The 10,504-nt window shown below is 56.5% G+C and overlaps 1 protein-coding gene across 6 annotated transcripts in view; it reads left to right on the plus strand.

The window, feature by feature from the left end:
- The first annotated feature begins 914 nt into the window (after positions 1-914).
- Positions 915-10,504, plus strand: part of ERN2 (endoplasmic reticulum to nucleus signaling 2) — a 15,066-nt gene continuing 5,476 nt past the window's right edge. Inside the window, exons 1-12 of one of the 6 annotated variants that reach the window (XM_015564013.1) lie at positions 915-1,179; positions 1,541-1,574; positions 1,812-1,884; positions 4,132-4,204; positions 4,355-4,462; positions 4,773-4,874; positions 5,742-6,006; positions 7,184-7,262; positions 7,347-7,494; positions 7,609-7,730; positions 9,251-9,406; positions 9,620-9,773. In XM_015564013.1, the coding sequence (XP_015419499.1) occupies positions 930-1,179; positions 1,541-1,574; positions 1,812-1,884; positions 4,132-4,204; positions 4,355-4,462; positions 4,773-4,874; positions 5,742-6,006; positions 7,184-7,262; positions 7,347-7,494; positions 7,609-7,730; positions 9,251-9,406; positions 9,620-9,773 (1,564 nt within the window). In that variant the 5' untranslated portion in view covers positions 915-929. Of the gene's footprint in view, positions 1,180-1,540; positions 1,575-1,811; positions 1,885-4,131; positions 4,205-4,354; positions 4,463-4,772; positions 4,875-5,741; positions 6,007-7,183; positions 7,263-7,346; positions 7,495-7,608; positions 7,731-9,250; positions 9,407-9,619; positions 9,774-10,504 lie in introns of those variants that run through there. The other 5 variants (XM_015564015.1, XM_015564019.1, XM_015564027.1 and 2 more) reach the window with 5 other exon arrangements.

Raw genomic sequence — 10,504 nt, forward strand, 5'->3', positions numbered from 1 at the left:
CCCGCTGAGCTGTCCTGTCTGGAGCCCCCTCGACAGGTCACGGATCCCAGTCAGAGCGCACCCCATGCCCAGCGCCGGCTGAGTCCACCCCATGGTTGCCAAGTGGGAATGCGAGCCCAGTGCCCTGAGATCTGGTGTTTCCAGAAAAATAAGAAAAACCAGAGATCCGGATTTTAAGTAAAATCTTTCCAATATATTCATTGGCAGTTAATTTAAAAACTAATTTCAAATGCGATTACGATCAAACAGAAGTCCTCTGTGAGCCAGGGGCCTGCAGTCCCCACGCCGGTGGGCAGACCAGAGCGCTGGCAGCTTCCCGATCCCCCACCAAACCCAGGGGCCTGGAGCGGACGTGGCTCTGCAGGGGTGGCCCGCACCGCCACCCGCCACCCGGATGTTAGGGCTGCTGCCGGAGCTCGGCCTCACCCTGTTTGTTCAAGGAGGGGCGAGAGCGGTGAGCTGGCCCAGCAGGGGCCAGGTGGAAGGGCAGCTCCAGCCCCTCCCCCCAGCACCCCAGCCTCCATTTGGGGGTGTGCAGCCTGGCACCCAAAGCCTGAGCTGCCTGGGGAGGCAGAAGGAAGGGGCCGTCCTCAGAGAGGCAGACAGTGTGGCCGAGAAAGAGATTGGTGCTGGGATCTCCGAGATGGTGGTTCAAGTCCCAGTCCTGCCATTCGCTGCCTGCGTGGCTCATTGCCTTGCCTTCCTGACCCTCTCCCTCACAGGCCCGAAGGTGAGAACAGCAGCCTGGTCTCCCAGGGCCTACGGACCGCGGCTGTGCCTTTGGATGTAAAGGCCTTCCGTCTTCTCTGGGAAACCAGAAGGAACTGGGTGGGGGAGGGGAGGCACTTTGGACACAGTGGGAGCTGGGAGGTCTGGGCTGCGGCTCCCGCTTCACTGTAATGAGTCCCTCTCTAGGGTCAAGGAGATCAATGGGTGGAGCCCACAGCTTCCCCAGTCGTCCTTCCTGCTCTCTCTGTCTCAGGGGCCCGGGAGTCACAGCCAGCCCTGCCTGGGGCAAGAGCAAGGGGTGGTCCCAGGCCTCTCAGAGGAGGTGCCTTTGTTTCCCACTGCAGGTCCAGAGCCTCAGGCCGGAGAGCCTCCTGCTCGTGTCCACCCTGGACGGAAGTCTCCACGCCCTAAGCAAGCAGACTGGGGACTTGAAGTGGACACTGAGGGATGGTGAGCAAGGGGCGGTCGCTCCTTCCTCCTTGGACCCTGGGTTAGAGTGGTGCCACTGTGGCACAGAGGGTGAGAACATGGGGTCTGGAACCCCACGAGCCAGTGTCTGCCGGCAGCTTCGCCACTTAGCAGCTGTGTGGCCTTGGGGAAGTCACTCTACCTTTCTGAACATCAAGGTCCTCACTGTAGAATGAAGCCACGGGTAATGGCCCTCCCTCGCAGAGCTCCGGGGAGATTACAGTACCCGCAGGGCACGCGCTTGGGCTGGGGCCTGGCACTCGGTAAGCGCCCAGCCAGTAGGAGCTGTGATTGTTGGTGGGAGTCGGAGGGGGCAACTCACGCTCCCCGTGCCTCCCCTCAGATCCCATCATCCAAGGACCAATGTACGTCACAGAGTAAGTGAACCTGCGGCCTTTTAAGGAGGGGCACCTGGGAGATGGGGGAGCCCTGGCATCTGGAGGGAGTGTGGATGGGGTGGGGTGCATGATAGACATAAGGGAGCACTGGGCCCAGTGCTCTGTGGTGCTTCCTGCAAGGGTGGCTCCTACTCGCTACGAAATTGGAGGGAAAGGGCGCCTTTGTGAAACCAGGACACGTGCATCCACCTCCCCCCCATTCCTCTCTGCTCACAGAACAGCCTTTCTCTCGGACCCCTCTGATGGCAGCCTGTACACCTTGGGGACCCAGAAACAACAGGGACTGATGGTGTGTGTCCTTCCGTGCTTGGTGGTGGGAGGGCCGGGGTTCTGTTAGGCAGAGCACTGAGGGGGCAGGGGAACAGTCTGGCCAGAATTAGAGTGTTCTGCAGAGGATGTGAGGGCTCGGCACATAATGGGGAGGCTGTACAGCCTCATCCCGCACACGCTCACCTCTCACCCCTCCAGCTCATCCCGCACACGCTCACCTCTCCCCTCTCCAGCCTCATCCCGCACACGCTCACCTCTCACTCCTCCGGCCTCATCCCGCACACGCTCACCTCTCACTCCTCCGGCCTCATCCCGCACACGCTCACCTCTCACTCCTCCGGCCTCATCCCGCACACGCTCACCTCTCACTCCTCCGGCCTCATCCCGCACACGCTCACCTCTCACTCCTCCGGCCTCATCCCGCACACGCTCACCTCTCACTCCTCCGGCCTCATCCCGCACACGCTCACCTCTCACTCCTCCGGCCTCATCCCGCACACGCTCACCTCTCACTCCTCCGGCCTCATCCCGCACACGCTCACCTCTCACTCCTCCGGCCTCATCCCGCACACGCTCACCTCTCACTCCTCCGGCCTCATCCCGCACACGCTCACCTCTCACTCCTCCGGCCTCATCCCGCACACGCTCACCTCTCACTCCTCCGGCCTCATCCCGCACACGCTCACCTCTCACTCCTCCGGCCTCATCCCGCACACGCTCACCTCTCACTCCTCCGGCCTCATCCCGCACACGCTCACCTCTCACTCCTCCGGCCTCATCCCGCACACGCTCACCTCTCACTCCTCCGGCCTCATCCCGCACACGCTCACCTCTCACTCCTCCGGCCTCATCCCGCACACGCTCACCTCTCACTCCTCCGGCCTCATCCCGCACACGCTCACCTCTCACTCCTCCGGCTCATCCCGCACACGCTCACCTCTCACTCCTCCGGCCTCATCCCGCACACGCTCACCTCTCACTCCTCCGGCCTCATCCCGCACACGCTCACCTCTCACTCCTCCGGCCTCATCCCGCACACGCTCACCTCTCACTCCTCCGGCCTCATCCCGCACACGCTCACCTCTCACTCCTCCGGCCTCATCCCGCACACGCTCACCTCTCACTCCTCCGGCCTCATCCCGCACACGCTCACCTCTCACTCCTCCGGCCTCATCCCGCACACGCTCACCTCTCACTCCTCCAGCTCATCCCGCACACGCTCACTTCTCTCCTCCAGCTCATCCCGCACACGCTCACCTCTCACTCCTCCAGCTTCATCCAGTGCACGTTCACTTCTCGCTTCTCCAGCCTCATCTCTCAGTGCCCTCTTTCTTTTCTTTCTCGCTTACGAGGGGGTTGGTGTCGGCACATTGTACCATCCTGGAGACTCAAGTGGCTGGAGGGGCTACCGCAGCCTGACATCCTGTAGCTTGAATGAATGAATGAATGAGTGAGTGAATGAATGAATGAACTTCCCGCATCCACAATAGGTGCCCTCAGTTCCTTTAAGGAACACGGGCCTTACCCGTCCAGGTGGTGAGGGCCTCTTGTCGGTGGCCCTTTATCCCCAGGAGCCCCAATTCTCTTCCTCAGGACTGTGTCCCTGGGATACGTCTGGCAACAGCTCTGTACATGCAGTTTTGAGCTTTTTCTGTGTGTGTAGCTTTTCATTTTGATATAATTTCAAATATAGGAAAAATGCAAGAATAGTACCAAGAAATTCTTTATTCCCTTCACCCAGATTCATTGATTTTTAACATCACATTTGCTTTATTGTTCTCTCTCGGTAGATGATAGATTAATAGATAAAATGCTGAGAATATTACTTTTTTTTTTCATGTAAAATGTCTTTTTCCGAACCTTTCAAGAGCGAGTTGCAGGCACTATGCCCTTTACTTCTAAAGCATCGTTGTGTATTTCTGAGAACAAGGCCTCTTTCCCACGCAGCCTGCGTGTAGATGACTGAAGCCCGGAGGGTTAGCCATGGCGCATAGCATTGCCTATTCGCAGCGCATGTTGACTCTGTGAAGTGTCTTAGTGGTGTCCCTCACTGTTTCCCGGCCCAGGGTCCCGGCCAGGGTCCCTGGCCCATGTGGTTGTTGCGTCTCTCGGTGTCCTTAAATCTACAACCATTCCCCGGCTCCTCAAAGGCATAGCCCAGCTACTTAGCCTCTCTGGAACATGGAAACAATAACAACTACCTAATGGATAGGTTGGGTGAGTTTTTCTGCTCTTACTCCTCCCTGGAATGTTTCCCTCTCCTCAGAAACTGCCGTTCACCATCCCCGAGCTAGTCCACGCCTCCCCATGCCGCAGCTCCGATGGCGTCTTCTATACGGGTAAGCGCCTCCCCAGCCCCAGCCTGTGGGGCCAGGCCCAGCACCAGGGATGGGACCTAGGTCCTGACCGGCCATCTGGGCACAGGAGGAACAGGCTGCACACCCTCTTCCGGGCCATCTTGAGGGCTGGCACGCTTTCCACCTCCACAGGCCGAAAGCAGGATGCCTGGTTTGTGGTGGACCCGGAGTCAGGGGAGACACAGATGACACTGACCACAGAAGGCACCTCTACGCCCCGCCTCTACATCGGCCGCACACGTGAGTCTGGCCCCAGCAGCTCCCCCCGCCCCAGGCAGCCCCCTCTTTTGCTCTATCCAGGCCTGGCAATTGCTATGCAGGTTGAGTTGGGCCAGTCTGTCAGTTTGTCAGTCAACGAGTATTTCACTGACAAAGAACTGGAGATAGAGCAGTAACCAAGATAGACCAGCATGCTCCTCCCATGCCCCCGGCCTCCACCCCAGGCTGGGTGCTCAGAGGCCCCACCCCCACAAGATGAGACCCGCCGAGGTGGGCATGGGAGGAGCATCAGGTGGGCATGCCTGGTAACCTTGCTTCGGGGCATCCTCAGAGTACACGGTCACCATGCAGGACCCCCAGGCCCCCGGCCAGCGCTGGAACACCACCTACCGCCGCTACTCAGCGCCCCCCATGGACGGCTCCCCTGGGAAATGTGAGTGCCACCGTTCTCTGGAGCAGTGTCCCCAACTCAGGGATCTCTGAGTGGCATCCGTGACCAAGCTCACCACATTTTTACCCATTTGACCACTTCAGGGACCCCCACATACTGAATGACCCCCTCAACACGCAGCAGGACCCTCCTGTACCTGAGCAGCCCTGATATCATCACTCCTCCATGCTCCACGTGAGCCACACCAGGTCTCCCTACATCCTGGGTGACTCCAAGCAACCCACACATCCTGAGCAGTCCCCAAGCGCCCTGAGTGACCCCCAGTGTTGAGTGACCCCTGAAAGGTGACCCTGAGTGACCTTTCCCCGATAAACCTGACCACCTCCTTGATATTATGGCTGTCCTACCAGACTTCCTGATTTACCTCACAGGGCCCCTTGGCACCCCTGGTTCCCTGAATCCATCACTTCACATGAGAGATAACACTGACACATCGCACGTGGCACCCCCAGGGCCCTGGCTGACCTCCGTCACACTCTAAGTGCTACCCAAGCAACCCACATGCCTCCAAGTCACCCTGATACTCATCCCAGGTGGTCATCAGGTAGAGCATGAGTGACTGACTGCTCCACATCCTAAGTGATCCCTGCCAACCAACACGAGTCACCTTCACATGACCTTGACTGACCCCTATATCCTACACAGCTCCCAGTTGACCCCAAGGATCAAAGTGCCCCCAGTGAACTGACTGACCTTCCCATGTCCTGCAACCCTCCAGGTGATCTCACCTGAGCTCCACACCTGAGTGACCCTCCTGATGGCCCAGCCCCAGAGCAGCTTCCCACCGCAAAATGCTCTGAGGTACCTCCCGTCAGAGCTCCCTGATCACACCTCCATCTTTCTTGGCAGACATGAGCCACCTGGCATCCTGTGGGATGGGCCTGCTGCTAACTGTGGACCCAGGAAGCGGGGCAGTGCTGTGGACACAAGACTTGGGCGTGCCTGTGATGGGCATTTACACCTGGCACCAGGACAGCCTGCACCAGCTACCCCATCTCACCCTGGCGCGGGACACCCTGCACTTCCTAGCCCTCCGCTGGGGCCACATCCGACTGCCTGCCTCCCGCCCCCAGAACATAGCCACCCCCTTCTCGGTCTCGGACATCCAGCTTCTGTAGGTGCTCATGCCTGGGGACTGGGGAGGACCCCCTGGAAGGGTTGTAAAGCCCAGGCCCAATGGGCAGGCGTGATGTCTGACCATGACACACCAGTACAGTTGAACGAGGGGTCACAATATTTCAAGCTGGCTATTGACCAGCCAGTTTGGCTATTAATAAATAACTAGTGCCCTCACCGTCCCTTGTGTGTTCCAGGACCCCCCAGACAGCCCCACTGTTCAGCAAGTGACAGGGTCACATCTGGCCGAGGAGGGGCCTCAGGTCTCCACTCCAGTGCCACAGCGGGCATCTGTTCTGCTTGGCAGGTGCTGCGCCTTATTGGTTGCTTGAGACTAACTGTCACCCTGCCTTAAAGCACTCAGAGCCTTAGAGTCCCCATCTTAGGGAGCCGAGAGACAGGCTGGGAAAATCAAGCATTATCCTCTCATTCAGTTTGTTCTGCAAATATTAATTGAGCACTTACTGTGTACCAGTCACTTGTTAGGCTCTGGGAGGATAGTAATGCTGTCAGTGTTCCTCCTTACAGAAATCTTAGAGTCTAGTAGAGGAGACAGGTGTGTAAAGAGGGAATTGTGGGATGCCAAAGGGTGGGATAAGAGAATAGGTTTGCCACGGGCATGCACGGGAAGAGCACCTACATTGAGACGGGGGCAGGAGGGAGTGGTGGGACACGTCCTGGAGGAAAGGGCATCTAAATAGAAACCTAAAGGATAAATAGGAAAAGGGGGGGCGGCTTCGAAACAACAAACATTTATTATTTTTTAAGATTCTGTGAGTCAGCTGGCTGGTTTTCGGGTCTGGGGGGGGTTAGTTCATGTGTGCGGTCAGCTGGTGGCTTGGCTGAGTGGATGCCCTGGGATGGTCTCACTCCCCGTCTCATAGTTGATGGACTATTGCCTAGAGGGTGTCAGATAAGGTCTCTCTGACCTCATCAGGCTAGCCTGGCTTCCTCCATGGTGGTCTTGGGGTTCCAAAGAGCAACACGAGAGGACAAGCCCCATTACACAAGCACTTCTAAAACCTCTACTTGTACCGCATTTGCGATGGTCTCATTGTCCAACGCAAGTCACATGGCCAAGACCAGAACTGACGTGGGAGGGGACAATACAAGAACATGGTGCAACGGAAACAGCCACAACCACTACTCATCCCTCCCCTGCTCTCCCCCACCAGGATGACGCTGTATATAGGGAAGGATGACGCTGGCTTCTATGTTTCCAAAGCGCTGGTTCACACAGGGGTGGCCTTGGTGGTGAGAAGGGCTCTTCGAGGGGTTGGAATGAGGGGATGGAGCAGGAGAGCCCCCTCACTCAGGACTCTCCATCTTCTGCCATAGCCTCGTGGACTGACCCTGGCCTCCATGGATGGCCCCACCACAGATGAGGTGACACTTCAAGTCTCAGGAGAGCGAGAGGGCTCACCCAGCACAGCTGTCAGATACCCCTCAGGCAGTGTGGCCCTCCCTAGCCAGTGGCTGCTCATTGGTGAGATTCCCCAGCTCAAATTTGGAATAGATGACGATGAAAGATGTGACCCTGGCTTCTGATCTGGAAGACAGAGGTCACCTTCAGCCCATGGACTTTTTCCCTGCCCTTTAGGACACCATGAGCCACCCCCAGTCCTGCACACCACGATGCTGAGAGTCCATCCCACCCCAGGGAGTAGAACTGCTGAAACTAGACCCTCCAAGAGCATGCAGGCCCCAGCCCTCTTATTGGAGGTCAGTGCTAAAAGGGCAGAGGGCACCCTGGCTGGTTTGACTCAATGGATAGAGCGTTAGCCCACGGACTGAAGGGTCCCAGGTTCAATTCCAGTCAAGGGCACGTAACTCAGTTGCAGGTTTGATCCCAGACCCCAGTCAGGGCATGTGCCAGAGGCAACCCATCGAGGTGTCTCTCTCACATCTATGTTTTTCTCTGTCTGTCCCCCTCCGTTCTACTCTTCCTAAAAATAAATGGAAAAATATCCTTGGGTGAGGATTAACCTAAAAAAATAAATACATGAAAGGGCAGAGGGATGGAGGGAGACTGGCAGGTGAGTGGGCAGCTATAGGACATTTTCCTTGGCCTTCTATGATTAACATTTGGAGTGGGTCAGTTGACCTCACACAATTTCCCAAAAGGAAAACTATTTTTCTGTTGGATGTGTCAAAAAGATATTGGTCACCTAAACTGTGAAACATGGGTCACAGTTTTCTTTACTCTTCTTCAGTGTAAAAGTTACAAAATGGTTATCTAGTGAGAAAATTAAAACAGAAAAACTATAAAAGCATTCTCTCCTAGGAGAGAATTGGACAAGAATCACTAGCAGTTCAAGGTTAGAAGGAACAGCCATGCCCGGCTAGTGTGGCTCAGTGGTTGAGTGGCGACCTATGAACAAGATCAAGGTTCGATTCCTGGTCGGGGCACATGCCTGGGTTGGGGACTTGATTTCCAGTGTGAGGCCTGCAGGAGGCAGCCAATTAATGATTCTCTCTCATCATTGATGTTTCTGTTTGTCTGTCTCTCTCTCCCTCTCCCTTCCTCTATGAAATCAACTTTATTTTTATTTTTTATTGGTTTCAAAGAGGAAGGGAGAGGGAGAGAGAAAGAGAAACATCAATGATGAGAATCATTGATCGGCTGCCTCTTGCAACTCCCCCCACTGGGAATCAAGCCCGCAACCCGGGCGTGTGCCCTGACTGGGATCAAACCAGCGAACTCCTGGTTCATAGGTGGACGCCCAACCACTGAGCCTCAAACCAGCGAGCTCTTGGTTCATAGGTGGACGCCCAACCACTGAGCCACGCCAGCCGGGCTATGAAATCAATTTTTTTTTTTAATTTTAAAAGAAGGAACAGCCATGATCTGGAACAATAATTCCCAAATCTGGTTGCTCATTAGAATCACTGAATGCCCACTCCAGTCCCATGAATTAAGAATCTCTGGAGATGGATACCTACATTTTTTGTGTTGCCTCAAAAAGTATTTTCAGTGACACCCCGGGAGATGCTGGTCACCAGCTGGGTTTGGAAGCCCGACCCCCTGGGGCAACCTGATGCTTCAGCACCACGGAGAGCGCCTCTCCGCACCGTGCGGGCTCTCAGCGCTGCCTCTTCAGCACCACGGAGAGCGCTCTGCCCCACATCAGGCGGGCCGCTCACCCACTGGCCCTTAAAGCAAACCCAGCCCTGTACTGGCGACGAAGGGTGAAGGGTTCCCCCGAGAGAGCAGGTGCTGAGCGAAAGCCCGTGTGTTCCAGCTCCTGAGCCTCAGTCGGGAGGAACTGTGGGACCGGGAGCTGCACCCTGAGGAGAACGCCGCAGGCTTGTATCTAGGACTGGGACCCCGAGACCTGCTGCTGGCCAGCCTCACTGCAGTCCTCCTGGGAGGGTGGCTTCTCTTCTTACTGAGGCAGGTAAGCCTGTCGCCCAGCCTCGGGCCTGCCGTCGGGTAGCCGAGGGAGCCCTCTGCCCTCCTTTCCAAGACGCTCAGCAGCTCCGATTCTGCCCCCTGCCTTCCTCCAAGCGGCGCCCGAGCCCCCTGCTATGTTCATGGTCCGGTGCAGGGCGTCTCGGGCACAGCTGCTGGGCCCCCCACGGGCAGGGCCTAGCCAGGGCCTGTGTTTCAGCAGCAGCAGCTGGCGGAGAAGCAGCAGCAGGCCCTCCTGGCACCTGCGGGCCCCCCTCCCACCTCACCGGGTGCTCTGCCCCAGCTCCCAGGGACCACCCCACAGGACCTGCAAAGCCCCTCTGAGCAAACCGAGCCACTTGAAGACCCTGAAGGTGAGCTTAAGTGACAGGAAAGGGCGTGTCAAGGACAGAGAAAAGAGAGGTCGGCTTGTTAGAAGCCACTAGTGGAGTAGCTGAGCCTGAATGAGCTAAGGAGATACGTTGAATAGTGCCTGCTACGTAGTTGAACACTCTAGAAAGGCCTGCTGTTCTTTTTTATTATCGTCGAAGATTCTGGGTCAGACAGAACTGGGTGTGGAGCCAACACCATCTGTCACATGGAAATGATAACACCTAGTTACATCACCTCATTGGGAGAGATCACCACCATCATTATTACATCACACAGAGGTGCCTGGCCGGTGGCTCAGTTGGTTAGAGTGTTGTCCCTTGCACCAAAAGGTTGCGGGTCCAATTCCCAGTCAGGGTACATACCTAGATTCTGGTTTCAATCCCCAGCGGGGTTTGTACAGGAGGTAGCTGATCAGTCTCTCTCTCTCTCTCTCTCTCTCTCTCTCTCTCGTATCTCTCCTTCTTTCAAATCAATAAAAACATATCCTCAGGTGCAGATTAAATTTTTTAAAAATCAGCCCTGGCTGCCGAAACCGGTTTGGCTCAGTGGATAGAGCGTCGGCCTGCGGACTGAGGGGTCCCGGGTTCGATTCCGGTCAGAGGAATGTGCCTGGGTTCCGGGCACATCCCCAGTGGGAGATGTGCAGGAGGCAGCTGATTGATGTTTCTCTCTCGTCGATGTTTCTAACTCTCTATCTCTCTCCCTTCCTCTC

The sequence above is a fragment of the Myotis davidii genome, unplaced genomic scaffold (assembly GCF_000327345.1).
Source record: "Myotis davidii unplaced genomic scaffold, ASM32734v1 scaffold150, whole genome shotgun sequence".
Lineage (NCBI taxonomy): Eukaryota > Metazoa > Chordata > Mammalia > Chiroptera > Vespertilionidae > Myotis > Myotis davidii.